The sequence below is a fragment of the Esox lucius genome, chromosome 3 (genome assembly GCF_011004845.1).
Source record: "Esox lucius isolate fEsoLuc1 chromosome 3, fEsoLuc1.pri, whole genome shotgun sequence".
In the NCBI taxonomy this organism is placed as follows: domain Eukaryota; kingdom Metazoa; phylum Chordata; class Actinopteri; order Esociformes; family Esocidae; genus Esox; species Esox lucius.
This window is the reverse complement of record NC_047571.1, coordinates 19440735-19468177: the sequence shown is the minus strand read 5'-3', so window position 1 is coordinate 19468177 and position 27443 is coordinate 19440735. Positions and strand designations below refer to the sequence as shown.

At 40.3% G+C, this 27443-nt stretch overlaps 2 protein-coding genes across 3 annotated transcripts; one reads left to right on the top strand and one right to left on the bottom strand.

Annotated features, from left to right (window-relative positions):
• The first annotated feature begins 131 nt into the window (after window positions 1–131).
• Window positions 132–14849, top strand: ap1g2 (adaptor related protein complex 1 subunit gamma 2). Of its 2 annotated transcripts, none has more exons than XM_010889200.4 (22): window positions 132–374; window positions 1143–1347; window positions 1445–1569; window positions 1746–1887; window positions 2087–2183; window positions 2405–2481; window positions 2665–2760; window positions 3061–3141; window positions 3238–3336; window positions 3563–3618; window positions 4390–4503; window positions 5149–5289; window positions 5698–5752; window positions 6685–6807; window positions 7031–7120; window positions 7236–7363; window positions 7547–7651; window positions 7903–8044; window positions 8569–8710; window positions 8945–9099; window positions 10666–10764; window positions 13167–14849. In XM_010889200.4, the coding sequence occupies exons 2-22, from the start codon at window positions 1147–1149 to the stop codon at window positions 13263–13265; spliced, it is 2367 nt and encodes a 788-aa protein (XP_010887502.1). In that variant the 5' UTR covers window positions 132–374; window positions 1143–1146; the 3' UTR covers window positions 13266–14849. The 2 variants fall into 2 exon arrangements, with proteins under 2 accessions (XP_010887502.1, XP_010887492.1); XM_010889190.5 differs by lacking the exon at window positions 132–374 and adding an exon at window positions 431–970.
• Window positions 14850–14877: 28 nt separating this feature from the next.
• On the bottom strand, window positions 14878–16122 carry nedd8l (NEDD8 ubiquitin like modifier, like). The gene is made up of 4 exons (XM_010889176.4): window positions 15963–16122; window positions 15604–15651; window positions 15391–15473; window positions 14878–15261 (listed from the first exon to the last, which is right to left on the bottom strand). Exons 1-4 carry the CDS (start codon window positions 15978–15980, stop codon window positions 15144–15146), a joined length of 267 nt encoding a protein of 88 aa, XP_010887478.1. The 5' UTR covers window positions 15981–16122; the 3' UTR covers window positions 14878–15143.
• Window positions 16123–27443: the final 11321 nt, after the last annotated feature.

The window sequence follows — 27443 nt, the reverse complement described above, 5'->3', positions numbered from 1 at the left end:
TGGGTAACCGATATTAGGAAAATAGCTTCCCTTCAGTTTGTGTAAGTGGTCACTTCTCCATCTGTGCACATAAATTACCGCAAAGCCCAAACTTTCATCCACCTGTTGTCAAGGACACCGACCTCTACGTAGCCCTACAGTTTTTGTAAGGGGAGGAGTTCAAGCCTTGTCAGAGATCAGATGGCGGAAGTGATGCTGCCATTATGGTTTTCACATGAAGCTTAGGAACTATACAAGATAGCCGCTGAGGAGTTTTAGTTGCCAAAACATTTGTATAGCAAGAGTTAAATGAATATTGACATTTCGGTTAATTGAGTGAAGAAACGGGGTTGGTTGGTATTTTACTAGGGGCGTTTTCACTTTCTGAAGCTAAGGTAAGACGGAGAGAGACTAGCTGCTGTGCTGTAGCTCCCATGTAATCCGAGGTTATCCTCGATATTCAGCTAGCGAAATAAATGAATGGTTGACATCGTTTTTCTGGCATTGTTTCTCTACGAACATGTTGTCAAACTACAGTTCTATCGACAAAACAACATTTCCAGACCAGACTTGCGGTTCCGTGTTTGCCAGCACAGCAATTGCACCATCAAAACATCGGGTTTTGTGTCTAGCAAAGCTAACGTCACGTTAGGCAAAATAATACAATACATTGTCACGTTAGCTACTGTAGATGTTATGCAAGTTAACGTCGCGGTCATACACTTACGTGGCCGTGAAATATCTTATTGTTGTAAATTGTTTTTCAAAACTGTACTTTTTACTGTTCGTGATTCACTGAATGGTCCAACTATTTTACAACGTAGTTGCGAGTGTAGATATCTGATAACGATCTTCTCAGGTGTACTGTACCGTTAACAGCACCTGCAACCTAGGCCTGCACCTTGGAATTACTAAAGGAGTATGTTGGATGGTGCTTTTACATGTTCCAATGACAGATGGTCATGAACATTTCAATGAGTTGTTCCACCAGGTTTGCCTTACAAGCACTGATAGTCAGTACATATTCACATTCCGATTGCAATGTTTGGGGGTTCTTAAATATGTTTGTCATTCTTCAAGGATATGTCAACCACTGTACCAACTGGACATCTGTAACCTTGCATCCCTCTATCTGTTCCTGTCCCACACACAAATGCACACAGAGCCATGTCTCCGTCAGTGCGTCTGCAGGAGATGATCAGGGTGATCAGAGGAGCCCGTACACAAGGAGAGGAGCGTGGTGTGATTCAGAGGGAGTGTGCTGCCATCCGGGCACAGTTCAGACAGGCTGACAATGGGACGCGCTCTCACAACCTGGCAAAACTGCTGTATGTGCACATGCTGGGATACCCAGCCCACTTTGGTCAGGTAACAATCAATGCCTCCGTAAGCAAATCAGGGCTTGAGTCTGTAGAGTTGGTGTGTTTGCGTGTTAACAGCCCTCCGATGCACTCTTGTGTGTCAGATGGAGTGTGTGCGTCTGATAGCTAGCCCTCGGTACAACGAGAAGCGTGTCGGGTACCTGGGTGCCATGATGCTTCTAGACGAGAAGCAGGATGCCAGCCTACTCATCACTAACTCCATCAAGAAGTAAGGACACTGTCACTGTACCATGACGTTAGCCGTTTCAGATGGCACTCTGGCACAGTGACTTGGTGCATGAATCCTGAACCGGTGATTTAGTGACCTATACTGGGGCACAGAGCAGTTTAATAGCTCAGTCATTAATATTTATTAAAGTCTCTTTCTCCCTGTGTTGGTTGTAGTGACTTGTCCCACAACAGTCAGTATGTCCAGTCCCTGGCTCTGTGCACCTTGGCCTGTATGGGCTCAGCTGAGATGTGTCGAGACCTCGCTCCGGAGATCGACCGCCTCCTCAGAGCCTCCAACTCCTACATCAAGAAAAAGGTGAGCATCATCTGTGACACACACACACACACACAGCTCGCCAATCCTTCCACCACGTATCTGACATTGGCAACGCTGAAACCCAAACTCCCTCCAAACCGGAACAGATACACAAAGTCCTTTATCTGCTCTGATCTGAGGGCGAGACGTCCAGTGGCGTGTCGATGTGATGTCGATTGTAATGACCCTGGCATTTCAGGCGGCTCTTTGTGCAGTACACATCGTCAGAAAAGTACCAGACCTCGGAGAGCTCTTCACCCCTGCGGCTCGTTCTCTGCTTTGTGAAAAAAACCACGGTGAGTCACTGTCATCTGTCGGTGTTTATTATTATTCTTTTTTAATTCATCCGGCGTCACCAGCTGTTCGCTGACTGCTGCACGGTGCCGGTCTGAGTGGTCCTGTTCCCAGTCTGTTACCTTGGAGGACATCATGTAATCTCACTGTGTTTGTTATTGCACAAGAACCTGTGTCAGTTTGGCAGCGGTTCTTCTGTCCTGATGGTGTAGTCCGATTGCAGGGGTGTTACACGGAGCCGTGGTTCTCATCACTGAGCTGTGTGAGCGCAACCCAGACACGCTAGAGCAGTTTCGTAAGGTAAGATGAACCCCCAGCACCCCCCACTCAACATGCTGGGACGTTACATTCCAGTCCCGTGGAAATTGTCCTTGCCTATAAAATGTGTCACCCGATGGCACCTGGATAGTTTGGAAAAACGCACCCGTACTTCCTGATCCATGGATGGTATATGATTTTGTCTGTGGTGTGGGTTTGATCCAGGTGGTGCCGGAGCTGGTCCAGATAATGAAAGGCCTGGTGATGTCAGGCTACTCTCCAGAACACAACGTGGCTGGGATCAGCGACCCCTTCCTGCAGGTCAGTCTGTTTTAATATTTCTTCTGTTTAAGTCAGGCGCTGCAGAGCCGTGGTCAAGGTGCTAACGATCCATGCACAGATGCAGCCTCCTGTCAGCCAGGGTCAGGGTTCAATACCTATCTCCTCCCTTTACCAGTGTGTCTCCTCTGCCCCTTTCCTGTTGTTCCCACTGTCAATAAAAGCCTTGTAAAATAGTACAAATAAGTAAGGATAGTCAGTGTCCGCTCCCCATTTAAAAATGAAAAAGCTACTTCTGACTGAGCATGTTCTCTGTCTCCTTCCCCGTTTCACCGTCATTAGGTGCGCATTCTAAGGTTGCTGAGGATCCTGGGACGTAATAATGATACAGCCAGCGATGCCATGAACGACCTGCTGGCCCAGGTACTGATTCAATCCCACACAGGATCGACACCGAGGTGAATCGTCTTGCAGGGTTGTACGATTCACTTAGATTTGGATTACTTGTTGTGTACCCAGGTGGCTACGAACACCGACAGCAGCAAGACTGCCGGCAGTGCTGTGTTGTATGAAACGGTTCTCACTGTCATGGACATCAAATCAGAAAGTGGCTTGAGGGTTAGTGTTACATGATGGCAAACGAGAAGTGGTTCCTTGTTTGATCTTATGTTGTTGAAAAATGAATTGGACGTTCTTTCTACACTTGTTCTTGTTTATACGCTGTGGTGCTTTTCATTTAATAGAAAAGTGTTTTTGACACGAAATGTACTGTTTATGTTTGTTGAATGTGCTACACAGGATAAAGGCTAATGTAACATTTGTGTGTGTTTTTCGTGTGTGACAGGTTCTGGCTGTGAACATCCTGGGGAGATTTCTTCTGAACAACGATCGAAACATCCGGTTAGTCTACTCACCCATCCACCTGCTCCTTTTTCATGGTTTACAGCCCACTGCGTCAATATTTCTGTTTTCTCAGGCAGAGCAACCTTTTGTTTTTATCCTGTTTTGCTCCACTCCCACTTTAATGATGTCCAATTATGGTTTGCCTCACACAGCAGCAGTTTCCGGAGAGTCAAAGACAGAGGCGTGTCCTCCAGTACATAACTCGCCAAGCCTTTCTGCTTCTTATAACATGGCTTGCTCAACCAGGAAGTATTGCTTTCTGTACGTCATGGGCTAACAATCGCATATCAGTTTCCTTTTTATCCATCTGTTCAGAGGCATGCTTCCAGTTGGGATTGTCCCAGTTGGGTCTGTCTGGCCCAGCAGGTTAGTCTGGTCTTGTCCCAGGATTAAGCTCCTCTCCCATGGCTATGTGACAGCTACTGGGGAGCAGATAGTCTGGCTCAGAGCCAGTAGGGTAATTCTCTCAGCGTGCAGTGATAGCAGATCCTTTCACCAGATAGGGATTTCGATGGCATTGACCTTGGAGAAGAGCAGTCATGCTCACCACCAGGAAAGAAGGCACACAGCTGCAATGTTTACATTTAATACATTAAACGAGGTACATTAAATTGGAGGAAATTGTACTGTTAAAAGGCAATCACAATAATGTTGCTTGATTGAGCAGAGTTGATGTTCCGTGAAATGTATGCCTGCACCAAATGTTGTTTCGCAAACCTCACACAAATCTAGTAACACGCATTTATCTATTTATACTTTTTTGCACAGGTATATCTCCATGACTTCTCTTCAGAAGATTGTTCAGACGGACCACAATGCAGTGCAGCGTCATAGAGGCACCATAGTGGACTGTCTGAAGGACCAGGATGCTTCTGTCAAACGGTACTGTTGTGATTTCATAACCTGTACTACCAGCTTTGTGTAACCGATCACCTGCAGTTCTACATTATTATATTTAAATAGACTTACTGTAGGTAAGCAGTGATCCTGGTGACTTGTGGACAGTATCAACTTGACAAATGCAAAGTCATGTTGACTTACAGCAAGGAAGTGAAAGCGATGGTGGAGGGCTTAGCAACACCAGCTTCAACTATCCTCCATACGAATCAGAGTCTAATCCTTACCTTTTGGGTATTTCCTGACAATTTTGCAAGGGAATTTTACTACTTGTCTTTAATCAACATTTGTACTTGACTCATGACCATGTGGGATGTGTTAAGTTGAGGCCTTGACTTTGGAGAAGAGCATTCTCGCTAAAACCAAAATGGAATGTACTGGAGCCGCCCTCACATCAATGGCATTAAAACAAACTATTCATGTCAAAATGACACGTAAAGAAAAGTACGTTTTGTCATAAAAAAGGACCTTTGACATAGGTCTATTTTCATGCATGTTAAAACACTTTTGGAGGGTCTGTATTGTAATGTGACTTTAGAAAATAAAAATATACTAAACAATGTCTACCAAGATTAAATTCTTTGTTGGGGACGGCCCTAACATAGCGATCATCTCATTTGAATTCCTTAGCCGAGCGTTGGAGCTTTCTCTGGCCCTGGTGTCAGCTGTCAACATCCGCTCTCTGATGAAAGAGCTGCTCCTCTTCCTCTCCAGTTGTCCTCCAGAGCTCCGTGCTCACACCACCTCTGGCATCTTCAATGCCGCAGAGAGGTACTACCTAATCTGTCTGTGAGCTTTACTCCTGTCTCTTTGTATTGCCACTGTCTGGACGTCTCATTGTGCTTGTCTGTCTGTGAGCTTTACTCCTGTCTCTTTGTATTGCCACTGTCTGGACGTCTCATTGTGCTTGTCTGTCTGTGAGCTTTACTCCTGTCTCTTTGTATTGCCACTGTCTGGACGTCTCATTGTGCTTGTCTGTCTGTGAGCTTTACTCCTGTCTCTTTGTATTGCCACTGTCTGGACGTCTCATTGTGCTTGTCTGTCTGTGGTGTTGTTTGTCTCACTCACTTTGTTTGGAGGTCTTTGTCTATGCGTGTGTGTGTGTGTGAGAGCTTGCGTGCGTTAGTGTCTGAACCGCGCCACTGAACACCGCTGTGTCTCTGTCTGTGTTTCTGTCAGGTATGCTCCTTCTCAGCGCTGGCACATTGACACCATCCTGCATGTCCTCACCACGGTAAATACTGACTGTACTGTACCACAATCTCCTGGATTCAGAGCTGCAGCACAACTTGTTAACAGTGGCCACCTATTACAAAACCCCCACGGATATACTGTATCTTGCAGGTCATAAATGAGTACTTCTTATTGGTGAAAGTAATAGATGCAGGCTGACTCTAATTGTGGTTTATTTTTTTCATGAAGTGCGCTCTCAATGTTTGTGCAATTATTTGAATACCTCTGATACTCTAACGGTTGTTATTTTTTGGAAGGATGGTAAACAACTTTACATTTTGACAATGCGTTTACTTTTAAGTATGGACACATCTAGTCATTCAATTGGATTCCTTTAGTTTTTCTATTTTCCACATTGTAAAACAATACTGAAGATATCAAAACTATGAAACAACACGGAATCATGTGGTAAACCAAAAAATTCATATTGTAGATTCTTCATAGTAGCCACCCTTCGCCTTGATGACAGCTTTGAGCACTCTTTGCATTTTTCTTAACCAATGTCATGAGCTAGTCACCTAGAATGCATTTACCACAGCATCCTGCAGCAACAGGCCATCCCAACTAGTTTGTGCTATGATTTTATTTTTCAACAGGACAATGATCCAAAACACACCTCCCGGCTGGGTAAGGAACATTTGACCGCAAAGTAGAGTGATGACCTGATGGCTTCCTTTCATAGTTTTCATGTCTTCACTATTTTTCTACAATGTGGGGGAAAAAAGTTAAAATATAGAAATATCCCTGAATGAGTAGGTGTGTCCAAACTGTTGACTGGTGCAGTATGTATTCACTGTGATCTACCTTTTCACTATTTATACTATTGGTAATATTGTCGGACCAGTTGCTGAAACGCTTGCAGTTCAACAGTGGTCCATTGACCAGGCCTGTGGTTGTCTGTCTGGTGTTTGAAAGTAGTACCATCTCTTTTAGGCAGGGGGCGATGTGAGGGATGAGACGGTTCCCAACCTGATCCAGCTCATCACCACGGCAACAGAACTACACTGTTACACAGTCCACAAGCTATACAGAGCCCTGATTACAGACATCTCAGTGGTATGACACTGGTATTTATATATTTGCATTTGTATTTTCAGTAGATATGTCATTCCTGTTACCCTTTTTTGGAATATTTCAACCTTTATCCTAAAATATCTCAGCTCTTTTGTTATTTTGTTGCTTTTAAAGGCTTTTTTAAAGATAGTTGCTTATGTGATATAATTTTGGTTGTTTTTCATTTGCCCTGTGTGTGTTTGTGGGTGTCTCTGTCTCTGTGCAGCAATCCTTGGTACAGGTGGCCTGCTGGTGTATTGGGGAGTATGGCGACCTGCTGCTCAGGGGAGAGTGTGAGGAGACTGAACCAGTTCAGGTAGATCGGGTGGATGATTTGGTTGCTCTAATACAGACATTTTATAACCCATTGACAATACACTATTAATTGTCAGCTCAGACAGTTGTATTTTTCCCCTCTGTCCTGTCAATAGGTGACAGAGGATGATGTTCTGGACGCCTTGGAAACAGTCCTCCAGTCACATATGTCGTCGCCGGCAACCAGGGGCTTTGCACTAACAGCAACCATGAAACTCAGCACACGTATAACTCATAACGTAGAGTAAGCATCCTAATCTCCTTTCCCTCAGAACACTGCTACAGACACTACAGCACTTTCTGAATTCTGCTTTGTCAGTTTTTGGGGTCTTGGGACTTAGTTGCTGATGACTGAGGAAACTCATTGCTGATACAGTAAATACTAAAATAGTTTACTGCTGCTCCTCTCTCCATCCATGTCTGGCAGTCGCATTCGGAGCATCGTCAGCATCTATGGTAGCTGCATCGACGTGGAGCTCCAGCAGAGGGCAGTGGAATATAACGCCTTGTTTAAGAAATACGACCATATGAGGTACAGAGGATCTGTGTGTGGGGCCCCATCTGTAATTGGTTACCTATCTCCTTTGTGGAGTTTCAGTCCGTTTTCATGCCTATAATCTCACACTACATACCCTAGTATATTATTGTTGGTGATAACCAATGATTTGTACACACATACTAATATATCTGAAAACCAAACAACAACAGGAACCGTGACATCTCTTCAGTAAGGGATTCTGCTTCATCATGGTAGCCACGTCTGCTAACAGATCTATCTCCCAGGGCTGCAGTCCTGGAGAGAATGCCAGTGATTGACAAGAGCTCACCAGGACATACGAATGGAGAATCAGCAGGGGGTATCAAAGAGCTGGAGCAAACCAAACTGACACAGGAAGTAGTATTGCCCAAGGATCCTGGTAACCAGGTAAGGGATTAAAATAACAGCAATCTGAATATGGTCTACAGCAGAGGTGTCGCTAGGATCACAATACATTCAGGGCTTAGCCCACCTTTCTGCCAAGCCCGGGACAGAAAGTACAGGGCTTTGAATGCACATGCGTGCATGGCTATTCATGAAAGATCTGGGGCTATAGCCTCGGACGCCCAGGGCTAACGACGCCACTGGTCTACAGCTTTCATCTATTTATTATATATCGTTTGTGCACTTTCTAAATAGTTTCACAAAACTGTTTTAGAATTTTTTGTATAAGTCTAATGATTACACTATCTCAAGAAGTATGCAAAACACCACATAATAGAACTCTGTATATATCTGCTCCGTATTGAACATCTACATTTTAAAAACGTAACTGTTGATGTTCATAATGTTTGGGGACTGTGTTATGTGGCCTACTGAGCAAAATTAAACTTTTTTTTTTTAATAAGCCATCCCTAGAAGCTAAACTCCCCGAATGTAAATCTGTGTGAAACCCTTCCCTTGTTTTCAAGGTGTGTGACCTGTTAGACCTGCTAGGTGGTTCGGGGGAGCCTGTCCCCAGCTCAGGCCTGTCCCACACAGTGCCGGGGCCAGCTACCAGCACGTCTGGGGGAGACCTACTGGACCTGCTGGGAGGCTTGGACGTCTCACCTGGTGAGCCACAGAGCTGCTGAGAGGCAGTGGAAAGGGGAAGGTGAAAGAGGGATGGAGAGGAGAAAGTAGCAATTTGAAGCCATCATTTAAGACATGGTTTTTGGTATTTAGAATGAACTCATCAGCAGCTTGAAACAAACGCTACGGGACAAGAAATAACGCCACGCTATTTAAAACTAAAAGTCATGATTTTATGAGTGCCATTGTGATTGTTTGTTTTTTGTGTTTCCATAGCTCCTCCTAGTGTTAAAGTGTATGAGAAGAATGGTGTCACTCTGAAACTACAGACTGACAGCCAGACAGACACAGGAATGACCATAACCCTGACTGCCACCAACTCTACTGACGGAGATATCACCAGCCTCACCCTGCAAGCAGCGGTACCCAAGGTCTGTTTCGGCCTGCCAGGCTGTCTTTGTATTTTGTATTCCACACTAGTAAGTGATGAGATGGGCTGTCCAGACTGGTGTTTCTCAACCCAAGTACAGCCCTGTTTCCAAAATAGTTGGGACTCTTTATAAAATGCAAATGAAAACAGAATGCAATGATGTGATAATCCTTTATCACTGTATTTAATTGAAAATAGTACAAAGGCAATATCAAATGGTGATAATGGGAACTGTTATTGTTTTTGGAAAAATACATGACCATTTTGAATTTGATGCCAGCAACACATTTCAAAAAAGTTGGGACAGGGGCATATTTATCACTGTGTTGCATTACCTCTTTAAAACAAAAAAATACTCTAAGCATTTGGGAACTGAGGAGACCAGTTGCTGTAGTTTTGAAAGTGAAATGTTTTCCCATTCTTGCTTTATCTAGGATTTCAGGTGCTCAGCAGTTCAGGGTCTCCTTTGTCGTAGTTTTCGTTTCATAATGCGCCAAGGGTTGTTAATGGGTGACCGGTCTAGACTACAGGCAGGCCAGTTTAGCCCCCAGACTTACTACAGAGCCATGCTGTTGTCTTGTTGAAATGAGCAAGGCCTTCCCTGAAAAAGAAGTTGTCTAGATGACAGCATATGTTGCTCCAAAACCTGTATATATTGTTAAGCATTAATGGTGCCTTCACAGATGTGCAAGTCATCCATGCCATGTGCACTAATTCACCCCCACAACATCATGGATGCTGGCTTTTGAACTGTGCGCTGATAAAAAGATGGATGGTCCCTCTACTCTTTAGTCCAGAGGACGCAGCGTTCATGATTCCCAAAAATAATTTCAGGTTTTTAATTAGTCAGACCACAGGACAGTTTTCCACTTCTCCTCATTCCATGTTAAATGAGCTCAGGCCCAGAGAAGGAAGTGACATTTCTGGATCTTGTTTATATCTGGTTTCTTCTTTGCGTGATAGTGTTTTAACTTGCATTTGTGGATACAGCGATGTAATCTCCTCACAGACAATGGTTTTCGGAAGTGTTCCTGAGCCCATGCAGTGATGTCCACCACAGAATCAAGTCTGGTTTTAATGCAGTGCTGATTGAGGGCCCGAAGATCACGGCCATCCAATATTGGTTTTCAGCCTTGTCCCTTGTATACAGAGATTTCTCCAGATTCTCTGAATCCTTTAATGATATTATGTATCGTAGATGATGAGATCCCTAAACTCTTTGCAATTTTATGTTGAGAAACGTTATTCTTAAATTGTTGCACTAGTTGCCTGCACAGTCTTTAACAGAGTGGTGAACCCCTCCCCATCCTCACTTCTGACAGACCCATCTTCTCTGGAATGATCTTTTAATACCCAATCATGTTACTGACCTGTTGCCAGTTGATGTAATTAGTTGTGTGATATTCCACCAGGTTTTACACAACTTTTCCAGTATTTTGTCCTCTGTCCCAACCTTTTTGAAACATGGGCATATATTTTTCAAGAAACAACATATGATCACACCATGGAAAACCAAGCTCTACTTATAGGCTGTTGATGATCTCTCTGTCATTCCCATGTACTTTAGAGCGTCCAGTTACAAATGAAGGCCCCGAGTGGTGACGTCATCCCAGCACGGGGTTTAGGCCTGGTGACTCAGACTGTTCTGCTCAACAACCCTAACAAGGTTTGCCTTCATTCAGTCAGTCCATGGTCAGAAGCATGCACACTGTGTGTAATGGATTACAGGAAAAGGGGATTTAGTAATCTGATAGACAAGTGAAGTAACTAATCAGCCCTGGTCACTCTACAGTTGGGAATACAGTTACATTCTTAAAGAAGTCTGATTCCATTTCTGATTACTTCATCTAACATCAAGTGAAACATTTTGATAAACTGCCAGCATTGATGTCATTTGGCAGACCATTCAGATCTCTCAAACTCTGAGATTCTATTGTCCTGCTGGTCACCAGTTAATGGTACATTAACTACTCCAAATTCCCTAGACCTCAATCCAATTGAGGGATGTACTGGACAAACCAGTCTGATCCATGGAGGCCCCACCTCGTAATTACAGGACTTAAAGGATCTGCTGCTAACATCTTGGTGCCAGATACTACAGCACACCTTCAGAGGCAAAAGGGGGACCCACATAATATTAAGCAGGTTGTCATAATGTTATGGCTGATTGGTGTAACTACTTTTAAAGAAAAACACACCTATAGAATAGACAAATAAACCTGAAATTGCACATAATGCAGAAAAACACATGTATTTAGGGAGTAATCAATCAAGCAAGCAAGTTTATATAGCACAATTCATACATACAGTGAGGAAAAAAACTATTTGAACATCGAGAGACCAACAACAAAACAATCCAGAAAAACACATGTCAAAAATGTTTTGAATTGATTTGCATTTTAATGCGTTAAATAAGTATTTGATCCCCTCTCAATCAGAAAGATTTCTGGCTCCCAGGTGTCTTTTATACAGGTAACGAGCTGAGATTAGGAGCACACTCCTAAAGGGAGTGTTCCTAATCTCAGTTTGTTACCTGTATAAAAGACACCTGTCCACAGAAGCAATCAATCCATCAGATTCCAAACTCTCCACCATGGCCAAGAGCTGTCCAAGGATGTCAGGGACAAGATTGTAGACCTACACAAGGATGGAATGGGCTACAAGACCATTGCCAAGCAGCTTGGTGAGAAGGTGACAACAACAATTGGTGGGATTAGTCGCAAATGGAAGAAACACAAAAGAACTGTCAATCTCCCTCGGTCTGGGGCTCTATGCAAGATCTCACCTCGTTGAGTTGCAATGATCATGAGAACGATGAGGAATCAGCCCAGAACTACACAGAAGGATTTTAAGGCAGCTGGGACCAATGATCTTAAGGCAGCTTGGACCATAGTCACCAAGTTACTGTGTTGTGGTCAAATGAGAGCAAAATCAAGCTCTTTGGCATCAACTCAACTCGCTGTGTTTGAAGGAGGAATGCTGACTATGACCTCAAGAACACCATCCCCACCATCAAACATGGAAGTGGAAAGATTATGCTTGTGATTGCCAACAAGGGTTTTGCCACCAAGTACTAAGTCATGTTTTGCAGAGCGGTCAAATACTTATTTCACTCATTAAAATGCAAATCAATTTATAACATTTTTGGAATGTGTTTTCCTGGATTTTTTTGTTGTTCTCTCTCACTGTTCAAATAAATCTACCATTAAAATTATAGACTGATAATTTATTTTTTCAGTGGGCAAATGTACAAAATCAGCAGGGGATCAAATAATGTTTTCCCTATCTGTAGAAGCAATTAAATGTGCTTTACAAAGAAAAAAAAAAATATACAAATACAATAGCATAAAAACAAATACTCAAATGAAAACATCTAAGCAACATCATAATAAAACATAGCATAAGAAAATAGAAATGGAATAGAAAACGGGATAAAAACATAGGAAGCGATAAAAGCTGTAAGGCTAAACACTGCAGTTAAGTTTAAGTGCTCAGTCATGGGCATGTGAAAAGATAAGTTTTTAACCTGGATTTAAAAATGTATGTTTGTGGCACGTCTAAGATCTTCTGGTAGTTTATTCCCTCCTAGTTTATACCAAGTGCTATTTTCAGTTTGTTTCTCCTTTTTGTTTCGGTCATTGGTGGCAACTAACTGAAATAAATGTTGACCACAAGAAGTATATGCTTTACGTGAGGCATAACCTCATGCAACTGTCAAGTTCCAAAACCCATTTATGGATTGTGGGCTCAATGCAACCAGCTGTTCTATATTTGGAGCAAGCTGGCCAGATTGTGTTCTTCCCTACTGTGTGCTTCACATAAATCTTTTTAGTTTTAAAACTTTAATCTATACCATGACTGAATGATGCTCTTTGGTGTCATATTATGAATGATTTTTCTTGTCAATTTAGAAATATTCTTTCTAGGTGGAACAGTTATCCAAAAGCAATTGTTTAGTTTTTTTTCATGTCATCTGTAACCTATTTTTAAAATAATGAAATCAACCCAACTATATCACAGACCCACACACACAATTTACTAAACATTCACGTGTTCTTTCCCCACCAGGTGAGCCTGAAGATGAGAGTGCGTGTGTGTTACAGCAGCCAGGGCGCTGTCTGCCAGGACACCGTGCAGATTGACTCCTTCCCTAGCCCCGCCTGGTAATGACCACCTCAGTCAACCTGCCCATCAGGACAGACGCTAACATCGGACCATGTATGTGGAAGGATTGACCGTCACCCAGGCTCAGGAGCGGGAATCCATTCTGCCTGTCAGCTTCTGACAGCTGCCTGTCAATCATACACAGATGTAACTGTAGCTATTTTACACTACAACCAGATGCTCTGTCGATCCAAGCTGATGTTTTACATTTTCCAAATGGCCTCCTGATTTGTGGAAACGTCCTCTCCAGTTGGCAGGGATTCATCTAGTTGGACTCTGAGACTGTCATTCAAAAAGTCATAGTCACCATTCAATCTTTTCAGCTTCGGTTTGGACTGCTGGTGTTAGATATCCCATAGTATATTAACTGGTATGGACACTTGACACAGACTGGTATTGACACTACTGAACGTGGTATTGGCTTTGGTTTCTACTATATTTCCATAGTTGCAAGCCATCATTGGTCACCACCGTCAACTAGAATACTTTAAAGCCGTCAGCTTGAGCCAGTGGGGATTGTCCAATCATTCCATGTTCAATCAATCCTACCCCATTAATCAGTCAGGATAATCTCTTATGAGTAGCTTGAAGTCTTGGTTCATGCTACTCACTAACCTAACTTGCGTGGACTTAACAACTACAGGACTTCTTACCTACATATAATTGAGGCTGGCTGTTTCGGTGCCCTCTTGTCAATCTGCGCCACATGATCAGAGTGTTAGCCTTCTCTATACTTACTGTACATTCCTTCCATCAGTGTGCTCTCCTCCTCCCCACCTCTCTCCATCATCCACCCAGCTGCTTCTCTTCCCCTGTGCCTGTCACTCGGAGCCTCTCTGGAGCTGAGATATAATCATGTATTTGTAGACTGAGTATATTTTGTGGTGAGAGTTGCTATATTATTGGTGAATTCTGGGTTATCCCCCAATCCTGATCTCTGGATCTTTTTGATGTGTCTGTGACAGTCGTTGTTACAATCTTGTTACAATACCATGTAATTGATAAGACAAGCTAATGGATTTTGTGGAGCTCTCTTGATTACAGTGTGGTGTTTGGGACACCAAGGTTGTTGGTTCAATTCCTTTGGGTGGCAGTATGAATATTCATCACTACTGTGATGTCTGCTACATTAATTACATGTAATTGTATATTTTAGGGATGCGAAACTGGGCCAACCACAGGAATATAAAATCAAAAAATGTACTTGTTAACTTTAATTTACATTGTGGTCATTTAGCCAGTTCTTCTATCAAGAGAGGCTTACAGAAGCAGTTAGGGTTAAAACTTTCAGTTGTTGTCAGATGATTCAAATGTATCTGCTTACTTGCAAATGTTCTGAATCCCTGGCCATATCACTGGATACCCAACATTGCCTTTCAAAATAACTTGTATTGACAAAATATTGTCTGATTTATGGATATAAATGAGTCTTGTTAGAAATGGATTTCCAAACCTTACCCCTTTAGACCAGTACCCTCGTAATGGAACCAGAGAAAGAAATGGAGACCAAGAGAATTCAGTCTGTTGCGTGCAATGCCTTTAACTCCTGTGTCATTTGTAATTAAAGGTTATTTAAAAAAAAAATCATTTAACTCTCTGTATGTGTACAAAACAATAACAGTCAACTTCACTTTATTCACAAGCAAAATAACCAGTGTCCAAACTCACACACTCTGTGTCCCACTTACAATGTTACAACGTAAACATGGGTGGTAAAAAAAAAAAACATACACAGAGGAATCATAGCAGAAAGTCCTTTGTTTGCTTAGGCCCAGGAGGCCCAGGGATTTTAGTGCCACAGCATTTTGGCAAATTGCTGTTCTGTGTTGAAACGTGGGGTGACGATGACTACAGTTGGTACAAGCCAAGGCCCACAGCCCACTAGGAGTGAATTTGTATGCTAGGACAGTGGTAGAGAAGCCCTCCTCTTAGTGCCAGGACCAGATGCAACACGGAGCCTCCCTGGATCTTGTAGTCTGCAGCTGTTTTCTCATCATTCCTGAGAGGGATTGTGTGAAGTGAAATCGAATCAAATAGTGTCAAGCTACTTCCTAGATTTAACGGTACCAACTGTTAAATGTAACATACATTTCATGACAAGAATGTGATGCAAGAATTGAAAACTTACATCTGTTTTCCACTGTAGATTAGTCTTTGTTGTTGAGGTGGAATCCCCTCTTTCTCTTCCACCCTTTCTTTAATTCTCTCCACCTTGGGTGTATAAAGGAGTACATAACCATTAAAATGACTAGGACATGAATTCTCGTGTAAAATTATAATATAACACATAGAATGCAAGTACATTAGAGTCAGAAACGTTCAAATTAGATGTTTTATATACCTTGTCTGTGGGCTCAATATCGATCTCTATTTCTTTGCCAGTAAGGGTCTGTAACAGAAAACTAAAATGTGTTATTCAGACCTGTATACTGTAACTGAAATACAGGCGCTATTTAAATATAGCTACAACTCTATGGGCGATTAAATGTATTAACTATGACAGTTGGTTGACGAACTTTAAAGTTGTTAAAATGATATATACCGAGATGAACTGCCATGGTCAGAAATTTCAGCACATTAATACATTTACGATAAAGCTACCTTGCTAGCTAATAATATGGCTAGCCAGATCGGCGACTAAATGACGACACACAATTGTAAAATAGCGGACATTGTCATATATTAAATAGCTTATCTCACCTTAACCTTGATCAACATTTTGAATGTCGCATAAAATAAGCTTGAAATCGTTTGAAAATTCTTAATCCACCCGTCTCAGATATTGTTGTCAAAATAAGCAAGCCTTATAATTGAACTTTACTTCCTGTGTAAGTCCCTATTCTGTCGGTCCATCGTGTTTTGTGTGACATTGGTTCCACTTAGCCGATGATTTCTCTCTGGACAGAAAAAAAACGATTTCAAACGTCACTATAAAAATGTAAACATAAAAGGGCTTTTTGAGACCAATAAATACTACGAGCGCATGAGCATTTTTGTTCCATGACAGATTTTCTTGTTAGGCCTAACCATCAACTCAACTTTTGGTCTATACAGTACATTTTTCTAGTTTCATGAATGAAGGTATTTTTGATCTGGTTTGTTGACAATATATTTAAAACAGTTAATATAGCTTATGCAATTTATTAATAGCATTAATACAGAAGTACCACAGTCTTGGGGATAATAAGCTAGGAGGATCACCGTGTTTCTGGGTGGTGGTCTGTTAGGAGGCCTCCCTAGACATCTGGGTTCAGTCTCTCTGGGGGTCTCAGGTAATCTGTTACACCTGGCGTGTCAACACTACCACAGACTTGTAAGAACAGGAACATCAAAATATGACTGGAGCAAAGAAAAGGGGAGACTTGAGGACACAGAAGTCTTTTGAATTATTTTGCCCTCCATAACAGAATTAGCGAATCATGCCTTAACTCATCATAGTTTGGCTTAAGATTGGCACAATGGTGCAAGCTGCAAGCAAACAAAGGTCGTTATTGATTAAAAATAATATCTATGTATGTTAAAATACCTTGACAGCGATGCTGAATTTTAGTATGGGAATAACATAACTAACCCAAAGAGCAGTTAGATTATTTTAGCATAACACAAATGTTTGTGTGTATTGGCATCGATGGATATTACTTGAGTTTTCCACATTAATATATGTTATGTTATGTTGTATTATCACTTTTTCTTGAACCTTGCAATATAACGTCAAACTTCTGAATCTGAATCCTCAACCAGCCTTTTTAGAAAGGCCTATCCTTTGTTGTCATAGTATTGAATCTAGTTTTGTATTGTTTTGAAAAATGTGTGGCTGTTTACCATTCACTTCAAATAAAACTTGATTTATATTTTGATTTGATATTGAATTATTTTGTAATGAAGGGATATACAGCTTCTGAATACAAATGGAAACAGATCGAAACACAAAACGGAAGGAATTGAAACATTTTAATTCTATGTTTATTTACACACAGTTGGGCTCAAAAGTTTGCATACCATGGGAGAATTTGTAATATATAAAGCTCTGCAAAAAATTAAGAGACAACTGCAAAATTATCAGTTTCTTTGGTTTTACTATTCATTGGTATGTCTTTGAGTAAAACGAACAGTTTTGTTTTATTCTATAAACTTTAGGTGATTTTATGCCACTCCTGGCACAAACATTCAAGTAGCTCGGCTTGGTTTGATGGCTTGTGATCATCCATCTTCCTCTTGATCAAATTCAAGATGTTTCCAATGGGGTTCAGGTCTGGAGATTGGGCTGACCATGATAGAATCATGATCTGGTGGTCCTCCATCCACACCTTGATTGACCTGGCTGTGTGGCATGGAGCATTGTCCTACTGGAAAAAACTTCTAAGAGTTGGGGAACATTGTCAGAGCAGAAGGAAGCAGGTGTTCTTCCAGGATAAACTTGTACTTGGCTTGATTCATGCGTCCTTGACAAAGACAAATCTGCCCGATTCCAGCCCAGATCATTACCAATACTCCATCAAATTTCACAGTGGGTGCGAGACACTGTGGCTTGTAGGCCTCTTCAGGTCTCTGTCTAACCATTAGACGACCAGTTGTTGGGCAAAGCTGAAAATTGGACATGTCAGAGAAGATGACCTTACTCCATTCCTCTATGGTCCAATCCTTATGGTCTTTGGCAAACTTCACCCTGACTCTTCTTTGCTTCTCCTTGATGAATGGCTTTTTTCTAGCTTTGCACTACTTCAGCCCTACCCCTAGGAGCCTGTTTCGAACTGTCCTCGCCATGCACTTCACCCCAGCTGCTGTTTACTATTCTTTTTGTAGGTCACTTGATGTCATCCTACAGATGTTGAGTTGTTTTCGCCCTCTGCCAATCTGTAGCTTTGTTGTTGCTTGACCTTGTTCTTATGAACCCCTGTCTTTGAAATGTTCAGGATGGAAGCAACCTGATGCTCACTATATCCCTCTGCCAGTAAAGCCAGAATTGAACCCTTCTTTTCCTCACACAAAGCTTTTCTTCTCAACTCTTTTTAAATAACCTTTGAGGTACTGCTTGCACTGCTTTTGCCATCCACCTGGTCCTATTACAAGAGGATAGTGATGACCACAGCAGTGGTTTTTATACTTTTCCTTGTTAAATTAGATTTGGTTCAGGTAATCACCTCATCAGTGCCTCATTAAGTAAAATGAGGTGTGCCTGTGTTGGAATTGAACAGATGAGGTGGTCTTAGTTGTGTTCTCTGCAAGCTCAGCCCAGCAAACAGCATGGCCCAGGTCAGTAAGGGGCCTACCCTGCAGGGGTGGGGTGCTGGCCTATTGTTTGGGTACCATGGGAGGCATCAATGTGTCCATGAAGTCATGAAGATATGGAATCTCAAACTTGATGGCCATCAACATGGTATGGAAGTGAAATGTGAGAGGTTCCTGGACCATACTGGGTGGTGACAGCGGTTTCTGCTGGGCAACAACTTGTGTCGGCAGAGGTTCCTGGGCACCAATTAGATATTTTTCCTGGGCCTCTCCGGTGCTCAGTTGTTTCAGTGATGTAGCGGTGGTCTTAGCTGTGGTTTCTGCAAGCTTAGCCCAGCAAACGTCATGGGCCAGGTCAGTAATGGGCCTACCCTGCAGTGGTGGAGTGCTGGTCCATTGTTTGGGTACCATGGGAGGCATCAAGGTCTCCAGGAAGTCATGAAGATATGGATCCTCCAACTTGATGACCGTCAACATGGTAAGGAACCAAAATGCCTTCAAAAATCTGTTCATAACTAAAGAAGCTGTAAATTTGTATAGAGAAAGTAAATAATAAACACGCGCTCGGAAGATAGTTCAGTTCTGAGACATTTTGCTGCCAGACTTCTTTATTATCATGTGTAATGGAATGTTTGTTCATGACGTCACAAATGGCCCATCAACCTGTGTTCTTGAATGGTGAGAATTAGAATTCTAAGTCCAAATTATATGTTAAGGATTTGAAATGATGGGTGTCTCTTGGACCACATCAACAAATCATGGATCTAAAAAATAAATCAGTAATTGTCCCATCACTAAAATCAATTAAACGTTGTGCTATGCTCGCAAAGCATTTACATTTGTATAACACTTTATTAGAATACTGTATGCAACTTTAATGCAGATGACATGCTCGTATATGTCCATTTAAACAAAAGAACTCTACACCAATCTACAGTATGTACTTCTGGGTCTGTATTCATAAAGCACCTGAGGTCAAGTCAGATTCCCCATATTTGTGTAAACTTATTGGTGTGTCTAATAGTAATAATAGAAGGAGCTTATATAGCAATTGCCAGTCGTGAGAACTATAGTCTTTAATTACTCAACACTCAACTACACTTATGTCGCAAAGTACAACTTTTAAAGTAGTGTAAACAAGTTTGACGAGAAAATGCTTGTATGTTCTCTCACAGCAATGCAGCAACAGAACGTTCTCTAAAGTATACAAACAACTTAACAGGGTTACAAGGTAAAAAGCAAATATGTTATTTATATTAATTCAAATCAAATAAATATTGGGACACATCACTAAAAACAGCAATGTAATTAAAGATACATTGTTCAGTTTAAATTGAACATGCTCGCTTGCAGTTTCTCACACAGCAATACAAGAATAAAAAGTGTACACAGGTCAAATGTTTGGAATAATGTACAGATTTTGCTTTTTTGGAAGGAACTTTTTATCTACCAAACTGGCATTAAACTGAACTAAGGTCAAGACATTACTGATGTAAAACACAGCACCATCACTATTTGAAAAATACATTTTTGATCTAGACAGGCACCATTTCCAGCAGCTGTCACTCCAATACCTTATCCTTGAGTCATCCTGATAAATTGCTAATTTTGTGGGCGGAGCCGAACTGGTGGCCAAAAGTGACAGTAACCTCTTTACAACATGTAGGAATATGGATCTTCCTGACGCCTTCTCCAATATTTTTTAAAAGTAATTCTCATATCACAGATATAATAAATGTATCCCATTCATTCATTAAATGCTTGCATATATACCGAGTGATCTAAGCTAAACTGTATAGGTATGCGCTATTTTGGTTTGTTTGCATGCTAATCTTCTTACACGCTAGCTAATGTTGCTAACGTTGGTCAATGGTGTTTACCATTATGAAATAGCCTAAGGAGAATGCCAGCTTTGTGGCTGCAGCTGTTATTAATTTATCGTTATTATTATAACTACATCATTGATTTTGCATGTGTGTGAGAAACAGTGAACAAAACCTTGCCTGATATGAAATGAGCACTGCACAGACGAGCTAATTTCATCAGTCCAGCCTGTCTGTTTATTGGCTTACAAACATAAACGTCTACATTTAGGTTCAAAGGGTGGCCTCGAAAACAGCATTCTTTAAAAATGAAGGCCATCTTTTTTTGCATTCCCATTCTAACATTGTTCCCGCAGTTTGACGAAGTAACGCCTAAAGCTCTCGTGACTTGCCGGCAGATAAACTGAAACAAACCGGTTCAGCTTTGGATACTTGTTTGTTGCTCTCATTTGTGACTGAAACGTATAAAACAATGTGGGCTTTAATCAAGTTATAACTTTTGCTTTGATGTGTGATAAAAGACAGTATTCATTGGCACTATTGCAACTTGTAACGGATGATTATAATCATGTTGCATAATGAATTGGTCATTGTCCAAACAACATTAAATTGAAAGAATCAATGAAGATGCAACAATGCCATAATATTGTGAATACTGCGTTGCTATTTATATTCACAGCATAAAATTAACAAAGGTGAACCATGATCTATAAAAAAACAGCGTAAAACTCACTACTGAAACGCTCAAATGTCATTCACTATCTATAAATACACACTGCTTTACTTGTGTTTTTTTAAAACAAATGTATATTTGATTTAATGTATAAAGATTTGTTACTCAACACATTCAAGTTAGAATAGCCAAATCTGCATTTGTGGATCAAGTTTTGTGCTGGGATCTGTTTTCGTTTGTCCACAGATTTGTGGAACTTACATTCCTTGTTGCTATGGAGAAATGATCCATTAATGTGAGTTGATAATGGAAGTTGAGGCACCTTGTTAAACTAGAATATCTTAGTGTCTTCCAGCCAATAACATAACTCAGACTGATGACGTCATAGCCTATTGTCATCTTACTGATCTTTCTATTTGCTGTAGGTCAGAATGACTATACGATTTGTGGTTATTCTATGAAGGTGATTACTTTTTATGAGATTGGTTCCTGGGAGCCAAATCTGCATTTGTGGATCAGGTTTTATGCTGGAATCTGTTTTCATTTGTCCACAGATTTGTGGAACTTATATTCTTTGTTGCTATGGAGAAATTATCCATTAATGTGAGTTGATAATGGAGGTTGAGGCACCTTGTTAAACTAGAATATCTTAGTGTCTTCCAGCCAATAACATAACTCAGACTGATGACGTCATAGCCTATTGTCATCTTACTGATCTTTCTATTTGCTGTAGGTCAGAATGACTATACGATTTGTGGTTATTCTATGAAGGTGATTACTTTTTATGAGATTGGTTCCTGGGAGCCAAATCTGCATTTGTGGATCAGGTTTTATGCTGGAATTTGTTTTCATTTGTCCACAGATTTGTGGAACTTATATTCTTTGTTGCTATGGAGAAATTATCCATTAATGTGAGTTGATAATGGAGGTTGAGGCACCTTGTTAAACTAGAATATCTTAGTGTCTTCCAGCCAATAACATAACTCAGACTGATGATGTCATAGCCTATTGTCATCTTACTGATCTTTCTATTTGCCGTAGGTCAAAATGACTATTAAATTTGTGATTATTCTATGAAGGTGATGACTTTGTATGAGATTGGTTCCTGGGAGCATATCCTTTCAGGGTAAGTTCCAACCAACATCCAAACGTTATGACAACATCCTAGTTAATTTACAATGTTAACTGTTTACCTACCACCAAGCCATGTTCGTCCCAGTGAGTTACAATGAACTCTAAAATGTATTTTGATAGTGACACATTTTGTTTCATTGGCTCTGTAGCCCAGCACTTTAGATTTAATAAATTATACAATGAAAACAGGTATGAGGTTAAAGTAGAGACTGTCAGCTTTGAGGTTTTTTTCATCCTTCCGAAGTCAGAAATATGATATCTATGGGTGGCTGTCCAAATGTTTTACTATCCAAATAATTTTAATGTTCACTGTACCTTGCTCTTGTTACCAACCATAAATGTTAGAGCTGTTGGGGGAAAGTTATGTCTGATTATCTAAATGGTTACAAAGCCCCAACCAACTGATCATAAACCTAGGTTATTTGCCTATTCCTTGATAGCTCAGTGTGAATTACACTATTATGCCTAATATGAGCTGCCCATTTGAATGTATATTGTCAAGTCTGTTGGAATCCTGCTAGCTGTTTGACTTCATTGGGGAAGACATATTCCTGAGGGACTGCATGCAACTTTGGTCCATTCTATTTTTACGGTATTATACAGGAATAACTTAAACCCACTTCCAAACACAATTTATTTCACCATACATCATTTCATGATTTCCCAGTCTTATTGGTAGTGTTAGTTGTAGTATATCCATGAATACTGTTTGCTAGCCAGTCAATTATTTTGTTTCAGAAGAAAGGGAATCGAAACACTTGAGGGTTTCTGAAAAGAATGTGCAGACCTATCAGAGAAGAGGACATGACTTAATAAATGCTGAGGTAAATACTATGCTCCAGGCTTAATGTCTTATTGTGGCTTGGATGGGTTCATCACACTACCCCCATACTCAAATAATATGAATGTGTCTGCCCACCAACCTATCAATCCATGTAGATCAGTCTAGTGTGGTCCGTATAGCCTGCAGAATAAAGGACCAGATTCAGGGGGTAGGACTTCAGATAATTCTGAATAACAGAGAGAGGTACAGTGACTGCTGCAATAGAAGCCTATATTAGCTTAGATATCAACTTATAATATAAACTTGCAAACTAACCAAAAAGCATAAAACCTTTGCATACATTTTACTCAAGCAATAGGTATTTATGTTGACACTAGAATTTAATTTAAAGATGCAACAAAATAATTTAACCTCCTCCCATGTTTGGCTGGATGTGTAATATGTTGTTTATATGTGCATAATCTATAAGTAGAGTCACAATCTTACCTCAGTTAGCCATTAAATTGCAAGTTTGAAAACAAGTAGGTTTGACGACATGGGGCACATGTCCCTTTTTGTCTTGACAGTGCCACTTTTACAACTGGTGGCCAAAAATTACAGAATGCATCTTTAAGTGACTGCTAAATATAAATCTGTGCATCTAGTAACAAAGGAATCACTTAATGGCCACAATCTTGCTTTGGACACCCAGTGCTCATGATTTAGGTGTCATAGGGGTTAAAAAAAACCTGATTTGATTCAGATAATTTTCAGGGAACATTTCCCACCAACGCACTTTGATTTACACAGGAGCTTTTTTTATGGATAGATCAAACATTAGGTTGCAAATAAAGAAATCAATCCAATAAAACTGATACAAGATCTGTCATGATGCAATTGTTAGCTTACCAAAATGATATCAAAATCAGCCTTTAGCTCAACAAATTATTACCTAATTCGTTGTCCTCTGCCATATTTTAGGGTCAAGGTGACGGTGAGTAAACCACCGTGCACAAGTCATAATAACCAAATAAGGTTGGAGCCTAGTATGTACCTCAGCATTCATTAGGTTATGTCCTCCTCCTTGATAGGTTTGCACTCTCAACAATCCCAGAGGATTCTGACATTTGTGTCACAATGTGACAATGTGTCACAGCTCATGTTAGGGATAGTGGTGTAATTCACACCAAGCTATCAAGGAATAAGCAAATTACCTTGTTTTATGATCAGTGGGGTAAGGGCTGCGTAACTAATTACATCAACAATTCTACCAGGAATTGGCTGATAACAAGAGATTTGGACATTGATCCATAGATATCATGTTGCCAACTTCAGAATGATAAACAAAACTCAAAGCTGAAAGTCTGTACTTTTAAGGGATAGTTCAACCTAGACTTATATATCGGTGAAATTCATCTTATTCTTTTTTACATTTTTCACAACCAGCCATTTAATCACCTAATCCCAAAACATTGTCCAAATTCATGAATTGAAACTTTGTGTCACGAGGCACAAAAGCTGTATATCATGCAGTAAGTTATTTTAATAATTATAACAAACAGAGGTTAACAAGCTAGGTACTGTAGCATAGTTTATGTTACTTAGCTAAACAAAGTGCACACATACACAATTAATATTGGTAACCATATTTTATTACCTTATCAGAAAATTACAAATGTACAATAGGAAAACTAAAATATTATCATGGGAAAGCACACCATATCTTCAATCCGAAGGTGTAACCTGTCAATATCATTGTAGAAGTGCTCCAATCCTCTTCTGTTGCAATATCTGATATGTGCTTAGATTATATATTTTTTTCTTTAAAGATAGTTTGTGTTATCATGTTAAAACTTTATGACATTAAAGAAAACAAGTTGGTTACCTCAAATCTAGGAAAATATTTCTAAAATGACATATTTACGTAATACATGCTTTAGTTGTTTTTTTCCAATAGCGCCTTACTGACTCTCATTCACTCCTTGAAAGAATGTACTCCTGGTAGCATTTTAACCAGAGTGCAACATGCAGTTTCTGTTTTCACTCACATTTGTGGATCAATCGCCATAGCAAAGTGAAATGTTAGTGCCACTATTCTGAGTACAAATGGAAACAGATCCAAACATAAAACCGAAGGAATTAAAAAAAATATGAATTCTATGTTTATTTACATACAGTTATGCTCAGAAGTTTTCATACCCTTGGAGAATTGGTAATATATACAGCTCTGGAAAAAACTGGAAAATTATCAGTTTCACTGGTTTTACTATTCATAGTATTCTATTCTATAAACTACTGACAACATTACTCCCAAATTCCAAATAAATATATTTTCATTTAGAGTATATATTTATAGAAAATAACAACTGATCAAAGTAATCAAAAAAAGATGCATTGTTTTCAGACTTCAAATAATGCAAAGAAAACAAATTCATATACATTTTTCAACAACCATATACTAATGTTTTAACTTAGGACGAGTTCAGAAATCAATGTATTGTGGAATAACCCTGATTTTTAATCACAGCTTTCAGGCATCTTGACATGCTCTCCACCAGTCTGTTACATTCCCGTTGGGTGACTTTATGCCACTCCTGGCACAAAAATTCAAGTAGCTTGGCTTTGTTTAATGGCTTGTGACCATTGGGCAAAGCTGAAAATTTGACTTGTCAGAGAAGATGACCGTACTCCATTCCTCTACGGTCCAATCCTTATAGTCTTTTGCAAACTTCACGCTGACTCTTCTTTGCTTCTCATTGATGAAGGGCTTTTTTCTAGCTTTGCAGCACTTCAGCCCTGCCCCTAAGAGCCTGTTTCAAACTGTCCTCGCCATGCACTTCACCCCAGCTGCTGTTTGCCATTATTTTTTAAGGTCACTTGATGTAATCCTATGGTTGTTGAGTGACATTCGAATGAGTTGACGGTCGTCTCGGGTCAGTGGACAGTTGTTTTTGCTCTCTGCCAGTCTGTAGCTTTGTTGTCCCCAATGTCTGTTGCTTGACCTTGTTTTTATGTACCTGCCATTCAACACTTTTGTCATGCTGAATAGTAATTTTTTTATTCAAATTACCTTTGAGGTAATTTGTACCTGTTGGAATTTAACAGACACTGGAATGGAATGGCTGCCATATATGAAGATACGCTGATTTAAGAAAAATTAGGAGTGGTCTCTTACTTTTTTCCAAAATGCCTCCAGGTTATGCAAAGTCTTTGGTCGTCTTGCATGAACCGCATGTTTGAGATCTCCCCAGAGTGGCTCAATGTTCAGGAGACAGGAGACTGTAATGGCCACTCCAGGACCTTCACCTTTTTCTGCTGTAACCACCGGATGGTCAACTTGGCCTTGTGCTTGTGATCATTGTCGTGCTGGAAAGTCCAAGAACGTCCCATACGCAGCTTTCGTGCAGAAGAATGCAAAGTGATTGAACCGTACTGACTAGCATTTGCAAGGCATTGAATATCCTTTTGAATCCTTTTCAAACTTTATAAAGTTTCATTACCTTGTTATGCAGGTCTTTTGACAGTTATTTTCTGCTCCCCATGGCTCAGTATCTAGCCTGCTCAGTGAATCCACTTAACAAACTTATTGACTATTTATACACAGACACTAATTGCAATTTAAAAAGCCACAGGTGTGGGAAATTCACCATTATTTTCCATTTTCACCTGTGTGTGTCACCTTGTGTGTCTGTAACAAGGCCAAACATACAAGGACATGTAAACTTTTGATCAGGGCCATTTGGGTGGTTTCTGTTATCATTATGATTTAACAAGGAGCCAAACAACTGTCATAATAAATGGCTTAATATGATCACTATCCTTAAATAAAATACATTTTCTAAATCAATGCCAAAATTTCACAATATCTGCCAGGCTATGCAAACTTATGAGCACAACTGTATTCGATGATTATTCAGTATTCAGTGTAGACATTTATAATTATGTCCTCAATTGTCCTTTCCTAGCCCATACTGTGTGTCTGGTCATGTTCTTTTAGCAGACTGTTTTTGTCAGACTACAGAACCTAAGGTCATGCCTTAATCACCCTAGGCTGAACCCATGAGTAGATCACTCTGTTTTACAATATGGTGTCAGGAGGCATAGACTGGAATGTGTCCCTTATTGATAAGGAATTTATTCTTCAGGACTTGTTTGTTATCCTTTGGTCAGTAAACCAACCCTCATGCCTTTAGTTCTGGGATATAAACCAGAGCCGAGTTTGGGGAAGCTCTCTCTTGCATTTTCCACACTTCGTTGCTCTTACAAACATCTTCAATCTCCGGATAATTTTTATCTTTGTGACTTGTACTGAATTGTAATACTGTCTTTTTATATTAAATTAATTTGTTACATTAATTCATTGACTATTTGGAATTAATCTAAAACGGGACAGAATCCAGGTCCTTCAAAACCTGACCTACAAATGCAGAATCAGAGGTTCTAAATAGAAACTGTTACGTTACAAATCTTTTTGTATTAATACAAATATCAGTTTACAAACACCAGTCAAACAGTATTTGTTTGTGGATAGTGAATACTATTTGTTTCTACAGTTTTTT

Coding starts and splice junctions, on each gene's coding strand:
- ap1g2 (XM_010889190.5), top strand. CDS start 936: ATGGTCATGAACATTTCAATGAGTTGTTCCACCAG. Junction 3,619..4,389: donor AACAACGATCGAAACATCCG/GTTAGTCTACTC, acceptor TTTTTTGCACAG/GTATATCTCCATGACTTCTC. Junction 4,504..5,148: donor CAGGATGCTTCTGTCAAACG/GTACTGTTGTGA, acceptor TGAATTCCTTAG/CCGAGCGTTGGAGCTTTCTC.
- nedd8l (XM_010889176.4), bottom strand. Junction 15,474..15,603: donor ATATTGAGCCCACAGACAAG/GTATATAAAACA, acceptor TATACACCCAAG/GTGGAGAGAATTAAAGAAAG. Junction 15,262..15,390: donor ATCTACAGTGGAAAACAGAT/GTAAGTTTTCAA, acceptor AATCCCTCTCAG/GAATGATGAGAAAACAGCTG.